At 34.5% G+C, this 27764-nt stretch overlaps 1 protein-coding gene across 2 annotated transcripts in view; it reads left to right on the top strand.

Annotated features, from left to right (window-relative positions):
• The window catches only part of EDIL3 (EGF like repeats and discoidin domains 3), a 393058-nt gene that overhangs the window by 206407 nt on the left and 158887 nt on the right, over positions 1 to 27764 (top strand). For both annotated transcript variants that reach the window (XM_072792939.1, XM_072792940.1), the window contains one exon: positions 17844 to 17957. In XM_072792939.1, the coding sequence (XP_072649040.1) occupies positions 17844 to 17957 (114 nt within the window). The remainder of the gene's footprint in view (positions 1 to 17843; positions 17958 to 27764) is intronic.

Genomic DNA, 27764 nt, shown 5'->3' on the forward strand with positions numbered 1-27764 from the left:
TCAAATCTTACTGAAGTGACAGTGAAAATTAAATAAAAAGAATAATGTTTTAACAGGCTAAAAATAGTGAGAAAGGACTATTAGCACCCCAGTAATTTTTAACATTTCTAGATGAAGAAATATAGGGAGAAGTCATGTTGATAGAAAAGCCTACATCTTGACCTGGAAAAGTCTGAAATGGAGGTAAGGGCTGTTCTTCTCCCAGTAGAAGAGTCCAACCTAGGAGTCATCTCTAGTCAGCTGGTACAAAGAAATGATTTAGTTAATTAACTAGTGAGTTAATTAACTAGTGAGTTAATTAACTCATTAAACCGAAATCAAGTTAGTTAATTAAGAACTTTCTTTACAACAGTGACCCCAGTTGTTTACGTCTTCCCTTCCTACATCCCCTACAAACAAAGCATGATTTCCAAGGCTACAACTGAAAGACTGCTGTCTAAAAACTTGAAGAGTGTTTTTTATAGGAGGAGAACTTGAGGTCCCAATCGGTATCACTGAATAAAACCCTTCTCATTTGGCAATTAGAGGTAGCCTTGCTTCCTGCTCCCTATCTAGGCTCCACATACTTGGAGCTTATATTCAGTCCTCCATGCAGGAGAGAAGACTATTGATTAAAATAATCTTATAAAAAGACTGAAGAAACTACACCTATTATATATATTAATCAATCTAGCTTTTCATTCATATAAATGCATAGTCAAGGACCACAAGTCATTAGAAGTAAGCAGCACAAAACAGAAGATCCAAAATGAACACATAGCCTGATACCAGAAGACACAAGTATGACTCATGGACAGAGAAACCTTTTTTAAAATATCTTAATTAAAAACAACAAATAAAATATGATAATTCATAAAATAAGAACATCACTTTGAAGAAGAGTTCACAGATGTAGGAAATATGATTGGAAGATTTTTTTTAATGAAGCAGGAGAATAAAGTCAGAGAAAGCTTCCAAAACTTAGATTAAAATATAAACAAATGAAAAACCTGAGATTTATGTTTAACAAACATGGAGAATCAATTTAAGAAATTCATTATAGGACTAATTTCTTAATTCTAGGGAAAACAGAGAAAGTGGAGGCAATAACAAATGAGTCTTCATACTGAAAGAAATTAATGAGTACCAGCACAATAAATAAAAAGCAAGATGTAGCCAGACAAATCCTAGTGAAATATGGATATAGAGAAAATCCCCAAGCCCTAGGATAGGTAACATGTTAACCTTAAAGAAGCAAAAATTACATTAGCTTCAGACCTCTCAGACAGTAACCATATATAGGAAGTCAATGAAGAAATGAGCATACCTTTAAATTTCTGAGATTCATGGATTTAAACTTAGATTCCAATTACCAAGGAAATGTTATTCAAGTGTGGGGACACTTTTAAGACAAAGGCTTAAAGTAATGTTTTTCTTACTCCTTTCATGAAAATCACCTGAAGATGTTGTATAACAAATGAACAGAGAATACAAAAAAAGCAATTTAGGCTCCAGTATAGAGTAGAATACTTAAAGAGGAGCAAGGAAAAGAAGTCCCAGGATGTAGCTTTCAGCAGGCATGGAAAGCAGTCAGTCCAACTCAAAAGAAGAATTCAGGAGGCTCCAGGAGAGTATCTTCAAGAAGCTTTGGGGGGGCACCTGAGTAGCCCAGTGGGTTAAAGGTCAAACCTTATGTCAGGCTCCCTGCTCAGCGGGGAGTCTGCTTATTCTTCCTCTGCCCCTTCACTCTGCTTGTCCACACACTCTCTCAAATAAATGAATACAGTCCTTTAAAAACAAACAAACAAACAAACAAACAATAAACAAAAACAACTTTGGAATGAATTTCAATCAAAATATGGAAAGACTGTAATCATTTGGTGAATAAGTTCATATGTCCCTCAATAAGAAAAACAACTAGATATTCTGGGAAAAAAACAAGATAAAGGAAAAACCCTCTGTAAAAATGAAGCATGTAAATGTGACATGATTTTAAACAATTGATAGATATATCGAAAGGAAGTACATTTGTGATGCCACAATAGCCATAAAACGGCACATTTTTGGTGAAGCTAAATGACACTTTCCATACTTGGTTTCATAATGAATATTTACATATTCATGGTACTCTAAACATTCTCCATTTTCCATGTTTGCAATCAATTATAGACAAGACTTTGAACTGATATATAGACTGCATTATTGCCTCAATTCTTCACCCTGCCCTCTATCCTCACCCTTTGTCATATAACTTTGGAAGTCTTCTTCTCAAGAGGACTATATTTCTCTCAGCCCTCAACTTTGAACTTGAGGATGTGACTTGGCTTGGTCGATTGAATGAATGAAGTGACCGTGAGCCACTTTGAATTGAAGCCTTAAAAAGTTTTGTGTTTCCCATGCTCTTGAATTTCTGTTGTCACCATAAGCAGAGGTACAAAAAAGATAGCTGCTGGAACTTTAGTTTAGATCTGAGAATGGTCACATAGGGAACAGACTCAAACCCAAACCTCAGCAAGGAACCAGTAGGACCTTTAACGGAAAGCTCTGCATGGTTCAAAAATGCATGTGAATACTCAGTAAAGTAGATCATCAGTAGATCTTAGTTGTTCTCTACCTGTGCGTGACATAACAAAATGTGTTAATTATTACAGTACCTTGTGGATGGAATCTGCTGTGGGAAAATATTAATATCACTTCTGAAGATAAGTGAGACTATCGCCCATTTAATTGAGACTACATAAGCCTTCCTTTATCCTCTGAAACACAGGACAAAGAGATTCTAATGAGTATAGAGAAGTAAGCTTCTGCATAAACTCAAATCATTAACTCAGAGCCAAATTAAACAACCAAATTAAGTGAAGTTACACTTATACTTATATTTACTGATATTTAGTCCAATTTGAAAGTCATTGGATTTTATTAAAAGGAACTAAACTTTTTTTTTTCTACCTTAATCTTACAATAGCATAACAGAACAATGCAGTTTCTAATCAGACCCATTCCTCTCTGACAGAACAGGACCATTTGTTAGAGCACTTGTTATGGAAATAGCCAATTATTTTAATCAGGTTCATTGGAGATGATGGAAATTATTGCCCTGAAGGCTTACCTTTACAATGTGAAATTACATGGCAAGTAATTAATGGAATTGAGATTTCCATCTTTAGTGTATATTAGAAGAAGTTAATAAAAAACCCTCTCCTTTCAAATATATTTATGACATATATAAAAACATACTTATTATATATAGACACATATAGACATATATTTGTTTTTAAAGGCATACCTCTCATATAGGAGCAAAGAGAACTGAGGAAATTATTTCATGGTTCCTATATGAAAATTAGAGATCCTTAGAGTGCAGGAAACATACATATCAGTATCTTTTATGAACTTACCTCAGAAAAAATTCTGGGAAATAAGAACTATTAGGAAAGGTACAGGTAACCCCAGTAATAGTTAAATAATCTTCAGATTTCTTACAGTCAACCATATCCAGAAATAAATCCAATCTGAAACCAAAAATATATAAGCAATATAAAATCTTGCAGTTATGACTTTTTTCTCATTCATCTTCATTTAAGACTTCCTGCAAAGCCTTCCTTGAGTGATGAAAATAACCTGCAAAGCAGGAGGTAAACTGCTGTGAAAAAATTAGTATTTTTGTCATTTTTATGAATACAGCTCCTTCTATTAGTATGTTTCATTAAACTACTCAGTCTTTTCAATAAGGCCTGCCTCATTTCATTTGGGCTGCATAGTCCCCACTTCGAGGTATAAGTATAAAAAATCCTTTGTGATGTGAAATTTGATGAGAAGGCTGATGTCCTTCATTAATTTTGTGGCCTGGTTATAGGTATGCAGTGTGTGTGTGTAGTGTGTGTATGCGTAGTTCTAAGTTCACAGCTGATAAATAAGTGCGTTATAAAAAGAACCTTGACATGATTTTATTTAATATCTCTGCTGAAATATAATTACCATACAATGAAACATATGTGTTTAAAATGCACGCGGTGGCACATAGTGACATACGTGTGCACCTATGAAACTATCATCTTAATTAAGATACTAAACATTTTCATCACCCTCAGAAGTTTCTTTCTACCTCATTGAAATCCTTCCCATCTGCCCCTCTTACTTAAACAATCACTGATCTGCTTTCCATCTATAAATAAGTTTGCATTTCTAGAAATTTATATAAATTGAATCAAAATACGTGCTCTCCTTGCCTCATTTCATTCACTCAGCATAATTATTTTGATTTCTCTCCATGTTGGTCCTTATATCAATTGTTCATTCTTTTAAATTTCTGAGTAGTACTCAGTTGTACAGATATCCTACAATTTGTTTATCCATTCACTAACTGATGGCCATTCGGGCTGTTTCCAGTTTGGGGCTATTACACATAAAGCTGCTAGGTATATTCATACAACTCTTTGTATGGACACTGTTTCTCTTGGGTACAAACTCAGAGTGGGGTAGCTGAATCACATAGGAGTTATATGTTTATTTGAGAAACAAACCATTTTCAAACTGTATCATTTTACATTCTGACCAGTGGTATATAAGGGTTCAATTCCTGCACATCCTCCCTGACATTTGGTATGGTCGGTCTTTTTAATTTTAGCCATTATAATATTTGTGTGGTAATATCTTTTTGGTTTTAATTTGCACTTCTTTAATGACAGGTGCTGTTGGACACCTTTTTGTATGTTTATTTGCTATTCTTATTGTAAAGAGTATGTTCAAATTTTTTTCCTAGTTTTTTTTTAATCATTTGTTTTCTTATTATTGACTTTTGAGAATTCTATAGATATTTTGAGTATAGGTTCTTTTTCATGTATTGGATTTTTAAATATATTCTTTAAATCTGTGGCTTATTTTTCGTTCTCGAAGTTGAATTTGAAGAGCAGAAGTTTATAATTTTGATAAAATATTATTTATCAATTTTAATGACTCATGCTTTTGATGTTGTATTTAGGAAATCATTGCCAAAACTAGGCCCCAAAAGATTTTTTCCTATAATTATTATTATTTTTTTTTTAGTTTTAGGTTTTGCTTTAAGGTCTACTATGCATTTTGGATTACTATTTGTATGCGAGTATGAGATGTAAATCTAAGTTTCTTGTTTTTGTTTTTTTGTATGTAGATGATATTTGGTTGTTCTAGCATATTTATTGAAAAAACTACATTTACCTACAGAATTATTATTTTTTTACAACTATAATCATGGTGTGCCTGCCTTTGTGATATTTCTTCATGTTTCTGGTGCTTGAAATTTGTTGAGCTGCCTGGATCCATGGGTATTGTTTTCATCATATTTGGAAAATGTGGGTCCCTTATCAAATATTTTTCTATCCCCTCTGCTTCAAAGACCTCACTTACATCTCTTTTAGGCCGCTCATATTTGTGTCACACAACTCCCTGATGTCCAAGTTTTTCTTCTCTATATTTCATTCTGTATAGTTTCTATTATGTCTTAAGAATTCACTAATCTTTTCTTTTGTAATGTCTAATCTTTATTTTCTTCTAGTATATTTTTCTTCTCACACATTGTAGTTTTCATCTGTAGAAGTTGTTTAGGTCCCTTTTTGTATTCTCCATGTCTCTAATGTTTTCAGTATATGGAATATAGTTATAATAGCAGTTTTAATATCATTGTCTGCTAATTCTAAAATCTGGTGTGTTTCCTGCTTTTTTTGCATGCCTATAAATCTTAACTGGATTTCAGACATGAATTTTACCTTGTTGAGAATTAGGTACTCTGTAGTCCTTTATATCTTCTTGAGTTTTATTCTCTTACACAGTCAAGTTTCTTGAACACAGTTTGATACTTCTGGGTCTTGCTTATAAGATTTGCTAGGTGGGACCAGTGAGGTTTTAGTCTAGGCTAATTATTTCCCGCCACTAGGGCAAGGTTCTTCTGAGTCCTCGCCCAATGCCCTATGAATTAGTTTTTTTCCAGTTTACCTGGGGGCATCATGCAGTTTTCCTATCATGGTGTGAACTCCAAGTGTTGTGCCTTCTGGTCCCCTCAGATGGTTCTTTCCTCAGTAGTTTCCTTACTTGCATGAACTGATCCATGCAATTCATGCAAGATGGTTCTTTCCTCAGTAGTTTCCTTAATTGCATGAGCTGATCCATCCATTCTGCTGAATTCCCAAGTGGATGCTCTGCAGATCCCTGGGGGCTTTCTCTGTGCCCTTCCTCTCAACTCCTTCTCTATCTCACAGGGTTGGCCAGGCTCCACCTGGATTCTTCCTCTTAGTTCCACAGCCTAGAATCCCTCTTAAGGCAATAAGCCTGAGCAATTGTAAGACCTACCTGGTTTATTATTGTCCTTTCTTTCCTGATGTCCAGTGTCTTCAAAACTGTTGCCTCATACATTTTGTGCATTTTACTTTTTGGTTGTTTCAGGAAGGAGGACAAATCGGGGCTATGTCTTGTCCAGAAACTGAAGTTCTCTTGAATCTCAATGTTACCACTTTTAATGAAAAAATATCCCAAATGGGTATACTTAATAATAAGTATGGGAGAAAAAATAAAGTATAAAAAGTAATGGCTAATAGGCAGTGCTTTGTTGGCACTTAGTAGTGAGTTGGTTGTTGAAGCAGATTCTTCCATGGTGGCCTTGAATGTGGCAGAGATTTTGTTGCCTCCAGGTCTGCCAGGAATCCAGGAAACCTCCTATAATTATGTAGATGAGATTCTCAAATTGAGGGGAATATAGTCACTCAGTTCTTTCACCATGATGGGAACTGAAATGAAATTTTAAAGAGGAATGTTTCCTGTATTTACCAGCCATAATTTAAGTCTATCAGTTCTAGCTCTTAGTGATCTGTTAGCCAAAATGTTTAGAGTTAATGTTCTCATTTAAAAAAATAGTGAATGTCTCAATTTTAGAAAGAAATCATGTTAAGAGTACCTGTTGAATTATCCCATTCAGTGGATCAAAATTTCCATGGGCTTTGCAATTATGTGGATAAATACTGTCTTTCATGCCTCTCCAAGGCAGGACTGCTCTTCAGTAGAGTCTTTATGAAAATGCTACCCGTTTGTTTACTTTGATGATAGCCCCAAAAGTAGACTGTGTAGAGAAAGTCTCATTAAAAATATGCCTACATTTTCATTCAGCAACATAATCAAGAAACATTCCTTAGAACCATATGTATACAGATTAGTTCATATTATAATAACATGGATCATTCTTTTTATAGTCCTTATAGTTTATAAGATTTTTCATCACAAATTATCTCATGTAATACAGTAGCTTTAGACATGTAACAGAATTCATGATTTTTAATACACTTTTAATTATGCCTATAACATAAAATTTCAGATATTGCAATGTAGGACCAGGAAGTATTCTTATTTTATCATCTGAGTCTACATGTATCTGTAGGTGAGAATTGATTTATAGAGTTCTTTTTAAGAAATTAATTCTATAATTAAATGAAATTATTTTTATATATATACAAAATTTAACTTTGTAGCAGTACCAGTATTTAAATGTGGCATTGTTTACATGCCTTCAGTGGTTCATTATTTTTGGCATAAGTCATTGTCTTACCTTTTTTGAAAAAGTCACAGTCATTGAAGGGAAAAAATAATTCAACCCAGTGAATTGGAAGGTCTAATTTGTTTCCTTACAAGCCTCTCTAGTTAAAAATATACCTTAAAGGGAGATATTGGTGTTAAGCCTTTCTACTTAAAACTTGTATATGAGGTGGGATAAGTGGTTCCCTGCAAGCTTCATGTGATTTGTTTTGCCAAAAATGTTATGAATTAAATTGCTGATAGGAGTGCAACCACTTTAAAAACCAGATTGGCATTATCTACTGAAGCATAAAAATGACTCTGCCATTTCACTCCTAGGTATACTTTCCCCAAAATCAGTATACTTCTGCATCAAGAGACATGTACAAGCATGTTCACTGATGCTTTTATTTCCAGCAACAATATAAATGCCATTGACAATAAAAGGGAAAATGCATCCTGGTGCATTTTACCGTGGAATACTGTAAAACAATGAAATGAGCTCACCGCAGCCACCTGCAACAACATTGTGAATGAAACCACAAACAAAAGAGCTCATACTGGTTTTTTTTTTTATTATAAAATTCGAATATAGACAAGAATATATAATGACATTCTTTTAGGAATGCGTATTTAAGTAATAAAATTATATACCACACAAAAAGTGGATTTTATTAAAGTACTCATAAGCAGAGATGGGTTACCTTTTTGAGGTTGGAGATATGAATAGAGGGGGCATGAGGCTTTTGGAGTGCTAGCTGTGTTGTGCTTGACCTTGGTGCTTGTTACACAGTCTCTTAGCAATAATTCATTTAACTTTTTTTTAAAAAATTTAATTTATTTATTCATGAGAGACACACAGAGAGAGAGAGAGAGAGAGAGGCAGAGACACAGGCAGAGGGAGAAGCAGTATCCATGCAGGGAGCCTGACATGGGACTTGATCCCGGGTCTACAGGATCAGGCCCTGGGCTAAAGGGGACAGCTAAACTGCTGAGCCACCGGGGTTCCCTAACTTTATTGTTTTGTGTGCTTATCTGTATGTATGCTGTCTTACAAATAAAGATTTTTAAGTAATGTGGATTATCACCCATGAAAAATAAAAATTTCAATTGTACAGGTATAAAATATATCCATGCCCTGTATAAAGAAAGAACTAAAACAAATATATTTCTCTCAACTGAATGTAAAGTTAAAAAGCATGTGTAAAAGAATATAAGAGCCAAAGAAATCTATTTTTAAGTAAAGAGGAATAAATTAGAACAGATGCCCATTAAGGCCAAATCACTTAAGATTTTCAGAAAAATTACCAAGACAAATGAAGGACCGGGGGGGGGGTGGGGGGGGGTGGGGGGAATACGTATTCCTAACTGACATTTTAGGATTGAATTCTTTGACCTAGAGCAGTGACGCTAATATTAGTAGGACTTTATAAACATTTTGAGATCAAGGCCCATACATTATCCCATATCTGTCCTTAGCACATTGAGTGGAACCCGGAAGGCAAGTGTGAAGTGATGGTGAAGAAGGACTACTAATATTCACCAGTATGCAGTGAGGATGAAGCATACTGGTGAATGGCATTGATTCATGAGACAAATTTAATAGATTTTAATCTCAGTTTTACTGCCTGGGTGACTTTGGGCAGGTTATTTACATTTTCAATGTCTCGATTTCCTCATCTGTAAAATGGTTATGTTCATGGTTACTAGCTCAGGAGGGTGTCATGTTACATAGAAAATGCTTAGAAAAATATTTGGTGCATAGTAAGTAATGTATAAGTAGGTGGATATACTTATTGTTGTCAGTCAGTTGTCCTCCTGAAGTGTTTCTTGTTCATATTCGTATTCCTGAGGCTTACATACAGGTAATTCTAAACCAACAGATTATGAACCACTCTACAGAAAGCAAGCAACAAATTTTAGTGTTAGCAAAAGCCTGAGGAAGACTCATTTGTCAATAATAATTTTCCACTGCAGGTAGTTTTCCTTGAGGTCTGCTGAATGTACAAAATGGAAAGCATGACCATATGCTGAAAATTAAAGTGCTTATATAAAAGGAAAGAAAGAAAATGTGGAGAAACCACATTCTAGTTGACAATTCAAGCAGAATTTCTAGATAAAATACAGGATGCCCAGGTAAATTGGAATTTCAGATAAACTGTTTTTTTTTTTTTATATATAAGCCAGATATTGCATAGGCATCTTGTATTTTTGTTGCCAAAAATACACCGTAAATATTAGGGAGTTTGCATGTTTAGTTTCACACCAAACTAAATGTTTAAACATAGGTGGCCATTGCCATTATATTATGTGGTCTGAGTAATACGGACTCTACACAAAATTCCTCTCTGACATTTGGAATTATTTTCCAAAATGTTCTCAGTAATGAAATTCTAGAGTATGTGAATAAGCTCTCTAAAATAAAGATCTCTTCGATCCCATGTTCTCTTTCACATTCTTCAATTCTCTATTAACTCCCCAGTATCCAGGGACTAAAGTTCAGACTCCTTAACTTGATTTGTAGGGCTATAAAAATCTAGTCCATACTACCTAGTAACTGCCACCCCTAATAGCTCCACACACATAGTCCCTGTGCATATCTAGAATTTAAAAATGTTCAATTCTTTCTGAAAACATTGTGTTCTTTTATATTCCTTCCTACTAAAAAAATCTGTGCTGATCCTCTAAGCACGAACCACTATATTACCTTCTATAAGCAATCTTCTGCATCTCCTCTAGGCCAAGCCACTGCCTGTTCTATGATCTCAGTACCTTTTATGTGTAATGGTTTAGGGCCTGTATTTCACTATTTTATTATAATTATCTCTCTTCTGAATGGAATTACAGAAGGTGAGATACCTTAGAATAGGAACTGATCCCCATTCACTGATGTATCCAGTCCTATACTTTTAGGGCTTGACTCCTAGAAGTTGCTCATCAAAGTTTTAATGAGTGAATAAGGGAGTAGGTAAATGAGTAGGTAAAGGCAACCGTATGAGTCATAGTTATGCTTCCAGCATGAATCTTATATTAGCCAGTTACAAGTTTCTGATTACTCATTCTAGAAAAATCCAAAATAGCTGATCATGAGTTTAACCACTAGAACTAAAGAGAGCTGCAAATGAGAACATTTGACATGCAGGTGACAGGAGAGAATAGCTAATAGCTAATTCTGGATAAAACATCACAAATATGAAAATCAAATATATTTGATAACATACCACAATAAAAGTAGGAAGCTAGGAAATATTCTACTTTATACTTGGAATGAAGAGCTATGATACAATGAGGAGTCACTCTCAGGTCTATAGAATACTAAGATGCATATTAATTTAGAAAAATGACTTTACAGAGTAATTAGTTATAACTCTAGATAACCCAGAAGCATTCTCACCCTATCAGCTAGACTCCTTCTCTAAAACTCAACATTCCCTGGTCTGCTAGGCTGGTTTAGTTATTGATATTTGGAGTTTTTTTCTGAGAAAACTGTGCATTCATTCTCCTGTTAGAATACTTGTCACTTTCCACTGTAACTAATTATTTATTTCTGTACTTACTGTACTGCAAGAGCCTTGAGAAATGTAAGGGGCCATGATATTAATCTTTTCATTCTTAGCACATAGCACAGAAGTAAAGATGGATAGATCAATGGGCAAAGGTTCTCCATGGTGACTGTCAACTCTGAGCACCTTTCGACTTGCTTAAACTCCTATATAAACAATATGACCCCTTCATTATACCCAAGTCCATTTGAATCAAAATCTTGGTATGGAGCCTTTGCATTGGTATATTTTAAAAGTTCTAGTTTTTATTTATTTACTTATTTAAGTTCTAGCTTTTATTTATTTTTAAAAAGATTTTATTTATTTATTCATGAGAGATACAGAGAGAGAGAGGCAGAGACACAGGCAAAGGGGGAAGCAGGCTCCACGCAGGGAGCCTGATATGGAACTCGATTCCAGGACCCTGGCATCAGGACCTGAACCAAAGGCAGATGCTCAACCACTGAGCCACCCAGGTGCCCCAAGTTCTAGCTTTTAAAAAAAGCATTGCCCTAACTTCATTTTCCTTAATAGAACCCCTTTAAAGTAGGCTGGTACACCTGCCCTCATCAGGGCACTCACTAGTACAATACAGTTGACAATTCCTCAGGTCTCTAATACTTTCACTTTTTTTCTACCAATCAACAAATATCTATTGCAAGGTAAGTTATTTTGGCACATGCCTCTGAGGTAACATCCTTAGATACGTTGTTCTTTGGTCAATATTTTCACCAAGGACAGTGGTTCTTTTTGGCTTCTCTTATTTGTTTTTTATGTAGGTTTTATTTCTGATTTTTTCAAAGCTTCAAGTATTTGAGGTATAGAACCCTCTTGATTACCCCTCCCCCAAACCTTCTTCTCGCTCCCTTGGTTTTTTCTTTATAAGTACCTTGTAATAGCTATCTTATCTTAGTAACCAAATATCTGAATAAGTCAAATAAAGCCCCAATGGAATAATTTTAAATACAAACATCCTGAAGAATTGGGCTCTACCTGGATACTAGTAGCAAAGATCTCTGCGTCCAAATTGAGATCTCAAAATAAATGCTAGGATGCCAGGGTAATGATGGGCAGAGAGTATGATCTTCGTTAGTAAGTGGTGAAGGATAAATATCTCTTAGACTTGGGTTTGTTTGGTTTTTAAACACTATTGTTCTAGGTAAGTGAAGTTTATCAATGTTATTACAAAAGGGTTTGTTATATGTTCTGATTTAAGAATTCATATTTTAATTTGCTACTTTAAAATGAATTATTAGTGAACTGAGCCTAGAGAGGACTGGGAAATCCTGTAGATAATTATGATTATGGTGTAGATAATTCTGATTATGGTGTAATTTAATTCCATATCTGAGTGGGAGATGGAATTTCTATACGTAAAAGAGAAATTGAGAAACCATCGGATTTAGATAAGAAAAATAAATAAAGGGTCAAATTTTAAAAATCAATCCCTCATAGAAGGTCTGGAGAATATTTAATAGCTAATAGGGAACCCAGGGAAGATGGGTTGTTAGGATCAAAAATAGCTGAATCTTGAACATAGATTCTACAGGCTAATTAACAGTCAATAACAATATTGCCTGAGGAAAGACAGCCCAAGGGAGAGGAATAAGGTAGTTGAGAAATTATGTCTTTCCAAAGAAAAAAATAAGGGCTTTATCATGGTGTCCTTTTAATATTTGTAAACGAGTTTGCTCAGGCTGAAAATTAGTTGTTCCTTCTTGATGCTCACGGGCCTGGCTCTATGTGGGAGATGAAAAAGAGATATTTTCATGGTTGAATTAAGTTATCTTTGTCTCTACTCAAGAGGAGATTAGATGGATTTCTGTCCCAAAAATAGATCAGATGTCCTGATCTAAATGGTATATTCAAAATATTCTAAGCCAGGTTGGCAAATAAATGAAGCTGCACTACTGGGGCCACATGGCATCTACCTGAGGATTCTGGGTAAACTCAAGGATGAACAGGGACATTGATGGACCAGGAGTGGTACCTTCTATCTCTCCTACTTTACCTATTACAAATGTGAGACAATTTGAAACTAATTAATTAGTTAGTGAGTTAGTTAGTCAAGTAAATTTAAAGGTCCAGCAGAGGTCCCGGGGAATTAGCTCCAAAAATCTCCAGTTCATCTCCAGCCAGCTGGTAGAGTCTATGTGGAAGAATGGGATTACTGGATATTTAAATATAATTATCTGAAAAGAAGCAACATAGTTTCTGTAGCAAGAAATTATGCCCAGAGAAGCCATTGTTTTCTGAAGTCTCAAATAAGGAACTAGCAAATATAATTTTGATATTCAAAAATTCTTTGACAGCCTACCACTCCAGAGTCATTTTCATGGGCCTTAGGGCTATAATTTGCACATTGATGAGTGTGACAATGATCCAGAAAAAAAAGACTAGGAATTCTCAGGATGCAAATGTGTGTAAGTTATGAGTACTCAGAGTGAGTGATCTTATGAATATGTGTTTGTAAATTCCTGGCAGAGAGTTCTTACAGTGAAATCTCCAAAGTGTGTATGGGTTGACATTATTTGTATCAGAAAAACCCAAGCCAAAGAGGATAGACTACCAACATACCTTTATAAGTCTGCATAAAATAGTCTAAGTGCAACATAATGATAAAGGTACAGAGTTATGCATATAGTAGGAATGAATTTGTGTGGTTACAACAGAGCAAAGGACCTTGAAATCCTTATAGAGTACCTCTTTCTTTCAAAGAAATGTGTACTATTGTGACCAATTATCTAATCTGTCATCCCTTATTTTCTTCTCCTTTCTTCCTTTACTTACTTTCTTTTAACTGTTACCAAAAAAAAAAAAAAAAAAAAGGAAAGGCATCATGAGTTTATATCTAGAAATCCATGTTCAGCTCTTGTCATTGTCCTCAGTGAGAAGAGACAGCAGGTAGAAATTTTGTGCTTTTTGAATGAAGCATCAGAAATCAGTTTATTGTCTTAATTATAAAATCCAATTCCAAATGATTTTTTTAATTCATTCTCATGAAGCAGTCATAGATATAAAAACCTCAAAAATATAGTTATTAATATAAATGAACTGTATGACCAAATATGGAAATTCCTATTTTGTTTGGGGTCTGCTATGTCAAATTTTTCTTATTTATAAATGAATGTAGTATATTTCACTATGTTTAGAATAGATGAGGACTTTTTTCTGTAAATGATAATGTCTTGATCTATGACAAAGAGAAATATATGTGATTTATTACAAAGATGTTTAATTTTCATTTCATTACATTATATTCTGTGAACATTTATATCTTGTCTTTAATTAAACATGATTTATTCAAATTGAGGTCTGTTTCCATTTAGATTGCTTGCAGTGTTAATCACAGTGCAAATAGCCTTCACTGCTAAAAGAACTCCTGCATTATACTAATATATAAATGCTTCCATGTAATTTGCATATGTTATTTCAGTCTACATGTTACTAGATGTGTACGTATGCAGAAATATTTTACTTTTTTGGCTACTATATTAAAATACCTAACTCCTTTAATGTAACGTTTGTAATTTTACAAATCCTAGATTTAAGGTACGTTTTTTTGTTTGTTTTTTTTTGGGGGGGGGTTAGTTTATGAAATCAAAAAATGCACAACCAGTAAAAGGTCATTCTTTATGCAAAACTGAGCAAGGATATAAAGCATTCTCACTTCAGCAAATGCAATTCCAGTTTATTCTACCTTGTGTTAACCTCTGGATAAAGGTGTAACTGTTGTTTACTTTAGAGTCTGATCTTCTTAATTATAATTTCCTTTGTAGATGATGATAGACACCACCGGCTGGATGATCAAATGGCTAGAAGGTCCAAAGGTTGATTTGTTGCCATTAGATTCACATTCACCTTGTGTTAAGTACTATTTATTGTGTAAATTTTTAGAAGAAAAAAGGAAACAAAGAACAATAGTACCTACATATACTTGCAAGTATATAAAATGACTCTGGATAGTTTTCACATCATTAGCTATGAAAACGTCTTCTATTAACATTTTAAAGCAGCCAGAGCAAGGTTTGGTTTTACTCATAATATATAGTTCAGGATTAAAATGAGAAAACACTTGGAGCCTCTTACCTGAGAAATTAAAATATATATTGTACCTATCAGGATCAAATCCTGTGTGGGTCTCTCTGTTCTGCTTTCCTTCATTCATTTATTAATTCCATTCCAATACTGGCTTGGCTAGGTCTTTCTGAAGTACAAGGGTACGGAGGATACTCTCCCAACTAACACCAAGTCTTTAGTGCCAAAAGATAAAGACAGTTCCCTCCATTGGCTAATGGTTCATCATTACCTGCCCCCTATCCACATCCTCTGACTCTTGGTCTAAGCACTCCCCTTCCCACTCTGTGCTCCAGACAGGCTGGTTACTTGTGTCCCTGAACACATCTCTTGTGAAGTGAACATTTCTCTTCAAAGTTGTGACTCATTCTGGTTTCCTGTTTGGAAATACACTACCACCTCCATTCTGTCTTTAATTTTTTTAGAAAATGTAAATTCAATTAGCCAACATATAGTACATCCTTAGTTTCAGTTGTAGTGTTCAATAATTTATCAGTTGCATATAACACCCAGTGCTCATCACATCATCTACCCTCCTTCATGCCCATTACCAAATTACCCCATTAATCTTAATTAAAGCTTTCCTTCAAGATCAAATTATATTTCCCTATGTGATCTTCAGACATCAATACTGTTTCTTCTTCATAAGTATATAAAATAATATCTTTATATTTATATTTTTATATATAAAGTTATATCCAACTTTACAAAATAAACTAGTGTGTTCTCTAACATGAAGATTTAACTTCTTACCAGCCATTGACATAGTCTCACCAAAAAAAAAAAAAAAAAAAGGATTGTAGTCAGTATGATGCAGGGAAAGGCACAGTAGGCATGTTCCCAAGTAGCCAATTATTGCCCTTGCCTTACACTGAGCTGACTATAAAATAAATAGCACACGGACTTTTGTGCCACTTTCAAAACATAATGAAAATATTTTGTATGTTAATTCAATATAAATCAAGACAAAGCGACATTTTGATTAAAACTAAAAAGAATAAATATTTCATCAGGTAATGATAAATGGTGTCTTCTTTCCTTCCCTCCTTTCCTTCCTTCTTTCCCTCCTTCCTTCTGGAGAGTTTTAGTTTCAGATGTCTGGGAGTCTGTTATATTTTTTAGCATACAACTTTTTTAGAGATTATCAGATTCTGATTTTATCCTATTATTTGATGTTATAAAATATTCAAATTATTTAGATTCTTTCTGAACATAGTCATGAATTGTCTCTACTGTCAAATTGTGATAGTCAATGAGAAATGAAAAAGGAGGGCTTTTTCAGAGAAAGTCATAACCTGCCTAAGGAAATTTAGACTAAACTTTACAGTAAATGTAAATTGAGAGGGAAGTGAGAGGGTAAAATGACAAACTCTGATACCAAGAGGACAGGCTCTTTAGAAGAAAGAAGTTAAAAAGAAAGGGCAAAATAGAGATTTTCTTCTGTTTTATTCTTGTTTGGTCTTCAATGGGTAATTTAATGATCATATTGCTTTAAGCACTGAAAACCCAGGACTTCAGAATATTGTTTTGATACATTGTGGTATATCAGAAGAGCCATTACATATCTGAAATAATTTGTTAGGTGGTATGCACCACTATTTCTAATCTTTTGTTAAAAATTTTATCAAGAAACATTTTTTTTTTTTTGGTACCGTGATCTCCCAGATAGCATGTGGCATTCATAGATATACAAAGAATGCAGGATAGATGCTGCAATTGTAAGGGTCACAGTTTAACTAGGTGAGAAGATGAAAGGCACATAAATAGATAATTCCTAGGTGACACTAATCAGGTCTGTAAGGAGCTGTGGGAAGTTCAATGGGAGTAGATGATAAGTAGAGAGAGGGATGGGGAGCAGTTGCGCATTAATCCAACTACTTTACTAGCTTTCACAGAACCTAGCATGGTGCTGTGCTTAGAGGGAATGCCTTCTAAATATCAGTGATGGATATTTGACTGAATTAGTTCTTATTTCTTTTTTCATTTAAAATCATATTCATTGTATCTGTTGTCCAAAATTAGCATGGAAATTAGTACAATTTACTGAATGTTTTATATTTCATATGATTTTGCATGAGGTATGATAATGGTATATCAAAGGTAAGTCCCTTTAGTCATCCTAATTTTAGAAATCCTTGAATGAGATTAGGAAGTGATCATCATTTACATTTATTATACTTTGCTTAATGTAACGAGCTTTAGCTATTAACTCTAATTTGCTTCTCATCGCATTCATCAAAGGCGAACTATTTAGAAACTAAAACATCTCTGTCAGTTAGAATTTTAATGAATTAAGATGAAATGAGACAGTGTTAATTGGCAGTTGTTGCTGCAGGGGAGGTTTCTAGATCTTGTAAGTGATACCAATTCATCTCTCTATCAGGGTTAATTTGCTTGATTTAATTCTAAGGATACACTGAATATTTCCCCAAACTATTCATATTTATTTTCACTATTGGAGAATGGTTTGCTTCTGTTGGTGTTTCATTTGGGTTCTCAATTTCATTTGAACTTGATTATTAATCAGTTGTTGATTTTAAGCACTATTTCTATTATTGACTTAACACCCATACACACACACACACACACACACACACGTAATTGCATTACTTAGATTTTGTTTTATTTGAAAGGTCTAAAGCCTTCCAATAACTAATCATTTTTTTCACCAATAATTCTCATTCTCTCTGTTCTTTCTGTTTTCTTCAGACATAAATGAATGTGAAGCTGAGCCTTGTAAAAATGGTGGAATATGTACAGACCTTGTTGCTAATTATTCCTGTGAATGCCCAGGTGAATTCATGGGAAGGAATTGTCAATACAGTAAGTATTCATATATGTATATATTTGTTGTTGTTGTTTGCATGGCCTCCATTTATTATGGAATCTGGATCAAAAAATATAATTTGCTTCCCGAGTTCATAATTTTTTGAAATGGCACACTTCATATTTTTATTGTTAATGTTACTAGTATACATATATTCTTCAAGATAGGTCTCAGTGCATGCTAAGCATAGGAGTGGCCACCTTAAAGTCTAAAAGGAGGGCAGCATTTCTGCAGAGATCCACGTGCACCTATTCTATGCATCCCATTTGGCTTTTGAGTATATGTATGACCTAAATTTCCACCAGAGTGGTTACACTGCTTCAGACAATAAATTCAGGGCACTCTAACCTGATAGCCTCTACCACAAATAAAAGGAGGATTTGTATTGAGCTGGCATATGTATTAGTAAGAATTTTATACACTGTCTTTTTGGAAGACTAAGAGAGTAGGGTCTTGAGATGATATAGCAAAGGATAGGACAGTAAATCGCCTGAAGTGTTTACAAAGAAGCACAAAGCAACCCTTCTTCCCCAAAAGAAACAAAACTCGGAGAAAGTAGTAACAGGATTATAGTCATTGGGATGAAACCAGAATTGGGCACAAATACATGCTAATGAGAATAATAATGATATAGCTTAATTGCTGGGCACTTCTAGAAACTCCATAGTGCTACTGCTTTGATGCATATTATACTACTAGAGCATTACAACGTTATGCAAATTCAGAAGGCAAATGCAGAAACTGAGACATGTGGGCTATGCAGTTTGCCCAGGCTGTCACAGTTAGCAACAGAAACAGTACTAGAAGAAATGTAGAATCAGGGCTTTGTGATTCCCAGTTCAGTGTATTTTCCTCTAAATCAAGATATCTCTTCAGATAAGACTGAATGAGATAAACACAAAAGCACACTACACCGCCTCTCTCTCTTATATACATGTTCATAAGCCCATGTGGGTATGCACACGCGCGCACACACGCACTCCTTCCTTTTTAGGCAGAGTAACAATTTTACATGTCACTTCTCTTCCTTTCCCTTTGACAAGAATACTTTATAAAGTAAAACAGGGAAAATTACTTAAGGATTTATTTGGATTATGTATATAAACAAAATGATGATCTATGAGTGCTCGTTCTGAAAAACTTTATTGAATAATGAAATCCTAAATATCAAAGAAATACCTTGGATGAGCAGAATATTTTTTAAACTTAAAGATAATTGGGAAAGACGTTAATTGTGAGTTGGCATAGGAACCTTTAGGCATGGATGAATGGAAGGAAATGACAGCATCAGTAAGCAGGTTGATCATACAACCAAATAGATGAGTGGCCACGCAGTCAACTAACCTAGCAACCTTCCTCTGAAGCATTTAGCTAACCATATGGTAAGTTAACTTAATTCAGATTCAATTGGTCCTTGGCCCTCCCAGATACAGCTCTTCCATTCTTCTTTTCTTTGGTTTATGGGACTCGCTGACGGCTGCCTACTGAGCCCTGGAAGTTGTACTAAGAAGCACCCCAAGGTATCTGTTAACAAACAATTAACATGATGCAGACCAAAAAACTAACATCAATGACTATTTGATTTTCATGCAGCCAAAACAGACATTAGGTGCCAGAATAAAGCACCTTCCAGACAGTACTAGAACTTTGGCAGAGCTTAAAACAATGCCTGGCTACAAACATGACACATAGGAGGCCTGGCCAGGGGAGCAATAGGAAGATGAGACATTCTCATTTTCCTAAAAGGAGAACCCTATATAGGGGACATGTCATGGACCCCTGCCTCACAATGAGTGTCACTCTGAGATGGTCAAACAATAGCCCTCTGAGTGCCCTGAAGAGGAAGTGATGTCTGAAGCTGTAGACACCCTGGGACAAGAGAGCTAGGTCTTGAAGCTGTATATATATATACATATATATATATATATATATGTATATATATATATATACATATATATATAGTTGCCAGTGGGTTGAAAATTGAAGGAGACTTGGATATGAACTAGACGTTGAAACTGATGACTAAAGCCTATTCTATCCCTCCATCAGAGATGTTGCTGAGGTCACCACATCTAAAAATACCCTTGGAAAGAAAGAAACTTGATTGATTATGGAAAGACACATTGAAATAGATTTTGAACTTAATTGTCACCAGTTTGTGTCTAGTGTCTTGCTATTATGTCTAATAAGTGCCTTTGCTTTCTTTGACTTCATTTTATATTTATATATTCCTTTTATGTAAACTCAGATTTCTCTTTGAACATGAATGGAATAGTGGGTTTCTTAACCTATGATATGCTTTAACAAAGAGATCAGAGAAAGTTACTTAAGGATCTACTCTAAAATAGGTTCTTATTGAGCCATTTGTTTTTATTTTATCAATTTGCAAGAGTTTATAATAAATTGAGGATCCTTACTCTCCCTACTGTTTTGGTTTCTATAGGGATATGGTTCTGCTTTTTTTGTGTGGCTTCTCAGAATTGTTAGAAAATCCAGAGTAAGAAAGTGCATCTGCCACAGTGACGCTGTAGAGCACATTGAGAACTTAAGAGTATTCACTCGCTACAGGGCACACAGAAACACCTGCAGGTTACAGATGGTGCTGGCTCTCGGCCAGTTGAGGTTAGGATCTTGGGCATTGACAGTGCATAGATTATAATCAATGTGCCCAGCATCCACTTGGGAGTAAGATTTATAAACTTTCTTCTGAACTTTGTATCATTTCCCATAGGGATACCCTTGGGTTAGCTTATGCCAACAGTTATGGCAGAGAGACCATTTGTTTCTGCAGATATTTCAGAAGGAAGAGGAAAGAGAAAATGATGGAGACTTAATGCTGGGTAGGTCAGAGGATATCATACTGAAATGCTGGTACACTTGTGTTCAAATCGAAACTGTCTTCACTCTAATCTTAGGTGTCTGCACTCATATTATCTCAGTTCATCCACTGCTTTCTTATATCTCCTGATGAGTTAATTAAGTTCTGGCATATTTTAAAATGAAATCATTCTCAATGCCCTCCCAAATAATAAATAATAAAAGACAGGCACCTCGGTGGCTCACTGATTGAGCGTCTACTTTTAGCTCAGGGCGTGATCCTGGAGTCCTGGGATCCAGTCCTGCATCAGGCTCCCTGTGGTGAGCCTGCTTCTCCCTCTTCCTATGTCTCTGCCTCTCTCTCTCTGTCTGTCATGAATAAATAAATAAAATATTTAAAAATAAATAAATAGATGAGTAAATAAATAACGGAGGAATAGAATTGACTAAAAACATCTATATAAAAGTAATAAACTATAAACACAAATAATAAACTTGGGATATAATTACAATAAACATGAAAGGAAAATATTTCTTATCCTCAGCTTATTATGTCTGTCAATTCAATAACATTAAATACAACAAAAGAAAAAAAATATCAAAAACATGAGCAGAGCTTTCCCACAAAGGAAGTAATTTGAAATTTATATTATTGTTGAGTTGTGTCATCTTTACTCAGTATACTCTTCAGTTTTGAATTTATTAGGCTTGTAGTACCTTTGTGATCTGAAAAGAATAATTATGTTTTAAATGTCTATTTAATGAGAGAGCACTACATATATGAATAAAAAAACTGAACTGACCACACATCACTCTGCTTCTTCCTCTCACCCCATATCTCTATGCCCTCTCATTTCACAAACAGAAATACAGATAAATGGAAGCAGATGAAATTCTAAAGAGGAACAGAGGCTAGCTGACATACTTTAGAAAGAATATGGAAAACAAAAAGGAGGAGAAGGGAAAGAGGTGAGAGCTGTTAAACCTGGCTCCATGCTGATGCCTGGGTGGATCAGTGGTTGAGCATCTGCCTTTGTCTCAGGGCATGATCCTGGAGTCCTGGGATCTAGTCCCATATCAGGCTCCCCACTGGGAGCCTTCCTCTCCCTCTGCCTATGTCTCTGCCTCTCTCTCTCTATGTGTCTCTTATGAATAAATAAATAAATTCTTTAAAAAACAAAACAAAGACCTGGTTTCATGTTAGCCATCCCAGGAAACACACATATTCTCTCTCTCTCTCCCTCCGTCCCTCCCTTCCTCCAGGTTGAATTTGTCCTTATTTGTGGGCAGGGAATTTTAAGGCAAAGAAGGTGACAAAAAAGAGTTTTTTTTAAAAGACATAAAAAGTTCTCATGAGACAATTTTACTAGAGAGAGGCCATTCCCTCCTTCTACATGTGCTTCTTACATAGTCTGTTAACTCTCTCTACTGCTGGAGGGAGTCTGTTACAGCAGAAATCAACACATGTCACCTAGCAGCTGAGAATCTTCCACTGACTTCTGAGCTCAGAGTAAAACTTAAAGTCTGCCTGTTTCCTGAAGCTAGCAGGACCTTCCTGTACCTCTGCCCTATTCACTCACCTCTGTGACCACATCTCCTGGGACTCCTCCCTTTTTGTGGACTGTTTCAGCCACTGTGGCCTCCCCACTGTTCCTGTCCCACATCTCTGGCCTACAGCATTTCTGTTTCCATCTCCCTTTTTCCTTTAATATTCTATTATGATGTTATGAGTACTCCAGTACTTCCTTTGAGTCTTTGCATAAAAGCATCCTCCCAATGAGGCTTTCCTCAGCCTCTGTACCTCCCTACCTCAACATACCAAAACACACCCACCCCCTTATCTGTTATCATTTTCTCCTTAACATTAATCATTAACATATCATATTTTTACTTTTGCATGTTATTTATTTACAATACCCCCAATGGAGTATATCCTCCATGAGGGAGAGATTGTACTATTGTAATCACAGTTGTCAGAAGAGGACTAGCAAACAGTAGATGTTCAATAGACATTTACAGAATGAATGAAAGAACCTACCATTCTGAGTTCAGTATAGACATGGTATCTGATTTCTTAGTGTCCTCAGCAGCCATCAAGTTATTTGTTACCTGACTTCCTATATTTTTTTTTAATTTTTATTTATTTATGATAGTCACAGAGAGAGAGAGAGAGAGGCAGAGACACAGGCAGAGGGAGAAGCAGGCTCCATGCACCAGGAGCCTGACGTGGGATTCGATCCCGGGTCTCCAGGATCGCGCCCTGGGCCAAAGGCAGGCGCCAAACCACTGCGCCACCCAGGGATCCCCGACTTCCTATATTTTTGAGCAGTATTCTAAAGATGTTTTTGCCAGTGTAATGAAATATAACTTGTTATATTAATTGATACTCAATAAATGATACCACAAGTTGTATTGTTTTTCTTTGACTTTAATAAAATCTTCTATAACTCTGGTTTGCAATAGGGTTATGCAGATGGCTTTTAAATAAGAGAAGTAAACAGGGACTCTGTTCCTCTATTTAGACCACTTCTGCATTATCAGTAGATACATATGAATGCTGTGATCTAAGTACAACCACTAGTAAGTCTTGAAAACATAAAAGTGGTAATTTTGGATATAATTCTTTAAGTGGTGTCAACACACTAATCTCGATATATATGTACATATCATATCATCATTTTAACCTTTCTCTGCCTTTCCTTCTTTTATACGTGTCCTTCAATTTTAAGCAATTTTTTAAGACTACCTTTGCCAGTGCAATTAAGTGAAATATTTTTAATATTAGTGACATACTACATTTTTAAAACCTAAATATATTTTAAAATTTTCAGTTAAACAAAACCAAGATGTTTAAGATATGATTTTAATAAATATTATTTAAAAATCTATATAATTCTTTATTTAATGTATTATTTAATTAGTATAGCTATTAGACATTTTTACTTTATAAAAATAAATGTATATCTAACTGATCCATTATGACACAATGTCCAATTGTACAGTAATAATTATTATAATTATGCAAATCAGTCACATCAAACATTTTCAATAAATGCAATATTTCAAGTCTTAATAACAAAAGTTTTAATACTGGGTAAAAACCTGCCTATAATTTTTCCAGTAATTATTTGCTAATTATATTAGGTACCTACCTAGTAGGTAGGCTAGGGCAATAATACTTCTGATTTAAATATTTCAATTTAGATTTCCGGGTATTGTTCATACAACCTATCACTTATGTTGGCAGATCTCAATTATTTTTAGCTCTATTATTCAGTTATTTATTACAATGAATTGAATTTTGATTATTTTTAATTTTAATTGAAGTTACATTTGAATGATATGTGAAAATCATTTAGATGTGCTCATACTATTTATTACAGTATTACAGCAATTCTCCTAATTATAAAGTCCTAATTTATATTTCCTTATTGTTTTTAAATGTTACAAGCTCAAGCATTCAGCCATTTTCATACACAGCTTGAAAGGAAATGATGATGAACTGGAATGAGAAACCTATTCTCATAAGAACAGATATGCTTTGCTGTGTGCATTTAACAGAATGTGATGTTTAAACTAAAGTAAGCGCAATGGAAATTGATAGCACTTTAGTTAACTAATCTAAAAATAACGAAGATTGTTTTCATTGATTGGACTATGTGGCCCACAATAGCCATATACAGTTCCCTGCTGGGTGTTTAAATGTGACATGATTAAATTTCAGAAATGGCACTCAAATTCATTTTCATCACTGACACTATTTCTGGAAATTAAGATAGTTGCCAAGGGATCTCTTATAATGCAACATTCCCAAACTATTATGCCAAAAAGTATTAAGACTTGGATGGTTTCAGGGAGTTTTATTAAAAATGAAAACTAAAATCTTCAACTGTGGAGAAAGTGATGTTTCTAAATGTCATAATTATCCAGTTTTAAAAAATTAAGTATTATAATCTAGATAATCCTATAGCCACTACCTTAAGAATTCTACCTATAAGTATAATATATAGTAAAGTATTACAAAGTAATATAAGGTATTAAGGACAAGAGATGATGATACATGTAAATATATTTTTAAAATGTAAATTAATATTTCCATATCTTCATTTTTGGTTAGATATAACTCTTTAAGCCTCTGTTACAAATAAGCTAATATGTACAAATACACAAACATATACAACATATACTACATAAACCTACATTTGTGTCTTTTCTTTTGAAAGCAGTGCTGCCAAGTACATTTGTATAAGTATAAGCGTACGTAGTGAAAATTGTTAAAGCGTTTTATAGATAACTAAATTATGTGATATTTTTTTATATGTTCAACACATATAAAAATGTGATATTTAAACTAAAGCATTTAGTTATTTTGTAAATAACTAAACATTCTACTATATCACCAACTGTCATATAATAATGTTGATTTCAATTTAGGTTTTTAACATACTATGTGCCAAGACTGTCCTAAGTACTTTAAATATTAATTTATTTAGCCCTCTTAACAGTCTTTTTTTTTTTAAGATTTTATTTATTTATCTATGGGAGACACAGAGAGAGAGGCAGAGACATAGGCAGAGGGAGAAGCAGGCTCCACGCAGGGAGCCCCATGTGGGATTTGATCCCTGGGATCACGCCCTGAGCTGAAGGCAGACGCTCAACCGTTGAGCCACCCAGGCATCCCCTCTTAACGTTCTTTGTAGTGGATTCTACATATCACTGGCTCCATTTTACAGAGAAAACTGAGTGTGCTGAGTAAATAATTTGCCTTAGCAAACACAGCTTGTAAACTGCAGGGCCTGGCCTTACCTCCAAACATCGCAGCTGCAAGATCCTGCACGCCTAAGCATGATTGATCCTGGTGCTTGTAGAATGAAAGGGACACTGTTCATTACACTGTACACTGTAAGAACATTTGCACTTGAGGAGTGGCCTTGGCGAGTGTTGGAAGAGTAAGAGGAAAGAGCACAGGCTTTGCATTCAGATAGAACTGGAACAGAAATTCTGGCTTTTCCTCTTCATAACTAAATGTCTGGATAAATTAGTTGCCCTTTTTGGGCTTCAGATTCCTTATCCATAAATGATATTAATATAATTCATTGGTTTATATAGACAGGTAGATTAAAATTACAGCCATATATAAAATACCTAGTAAAATTGTAGGTCAGTAAATGTTGTAAATCAGCATCTAATTGCCTTAATAAATAAAAGGGACACAAAGATCTTTAAGTTATTTGAAAAGCCAATGCCAGTGATCCCAGGTTTTGTTATAATTTTGTGCGATTTTAATTTTTTATTACCCAAACAACTAACTTATCTTTAGTAACTAACTGTGTCCTTGAAAACAACTTGTGTAGAAGTCAGCTATAATGTCTCACATTCCATGTTTTAATACTACATTAATTTAGGAAATCCTGTAGCATTAACAGAAATTTTAATAAACAAATGTTAATCCAACCAAACTGTTATAGATGATAGGAATTGCTTTGGTTTTTAAAAATGACGTCATCACATATGTCTGAACTGTAAACATCTAATTTCTTCATTTATGTTTTTATGTTTGTAATTATGGTAAGCTGTCATTGCTATTCGATCAAGTATTTTAGTGAATGGTAAGGAGAAATTAATGGTGGAGTGAAAAATTCTACCTTGTTTTTTACTTTAAATAAATGATCAAGATTACAGTTTTATACTATACATATAATACTAAATTCCTACTGTGCTATATCCAGGTATGACATAGATCCAAAATCAAAATATAAACAAATTCTGATATAAAATAAAGAATATTAAAAATAAGAGATATCGATTGGGCAGCCCTGGTGGCTTAGGGGTTTAGAGCTCCTTCGGCCCAGGGCGTGATTCTCTATACCCGGGATCGAGTCCCACGTCAGGCTCCCGGCATGGGGCATGAAGCCTGCTTCTCCCTCTGCCTCTGTGTCTCTCTCTCTCTCTCTGTCTCTAATAAATAAATAAATAATCTTATAAAAAATAAGAGATATCTATTGGGAAGTAAATTAAATTTAATAAGAATTAAATTTAATAAGAAATATAAATTTAATAAGAAAATTGTGAAGTCCAGTATTATAGTAAATGTATTCATTTAGTCATGTGAAACAAAATTTTTTTTCTTAACTGTGTACAGGTTTTGAGAACATATGAATTAATTCACTCATTCATTCACCAAATTGCGTCCAACAATAGCCACCTTCCAGAACTGGGGCAAAATGGTAATTAAAGTAAATTCAGTTCCTACTCTCAGGGAGTATACAGATCAGTGGGAGAAAAAAAACAAGAATTGTATAATATCTAATTATAAAGCATGTTGAGTGCTGTGAATGAAAAGCAAAGGGAGCCGTGACAGGAGTGCCTGTTCTAAGGAAATGACATTTAAGCTGAGACTAGAAAAACGTAGAGTGATAGAGAGGGGAATTCTACAAGAAAGATGATATGTACAAGGATAAGTAAACCCTCTGTCCATTAGAATCTTCATATGTAGTGAATGATTTCAATTGCTGTGTAATCATAGTGTGATGAGATTTTTAGTATGATCACTTCCTTTTAGGCCCTGACAATGTGGGGTCAAGACCAATTGATGGCAAACAATATTTATATATTAAAAATCCATCTCATGAGCTGTCTTTTCTGTGCAACCACAAGGGATTTTTAAAACACCAAGATACACTTTAACTTTTGTAAATATAGCAAGAAGTTAAAAAAAAAAAAAAGGAAAGAAAGCAAGAACAAAAGAAAAGAAAGTATCATTAACTTGAGTCCTAGGTTTATTCCAGATAAAAAAAATATCTGCTCTGTTTTAGAAATTTGAAATGGCATGCTTTACCAATAACTTTCGTCTTTTCAAGTGTCACTTGACATAAATTTAAGATTACTTTCCTTGAAGTACATAAAATTAGGAATTAATCCAGAAATCTAATAGGACAGGAAAGGACAATTTGTTTCAAGCTGTCACCTTTTGTAAACATAATAAA

The sequence above is a fragment of the Canis lupus genome, chromosome 2, assembly GCF_048164855.1.
Source record: "Canis lupus baileyi chromosome 2, mCanLup2.hap1, whole genome shotgun sequence".
NCBI classification, from domain to species: domain Eukaryota; kingdom Metazoa; phylum Chordata; class Mammalia; order Carnivora; family Canidae; genus Canis; species Canis lupus.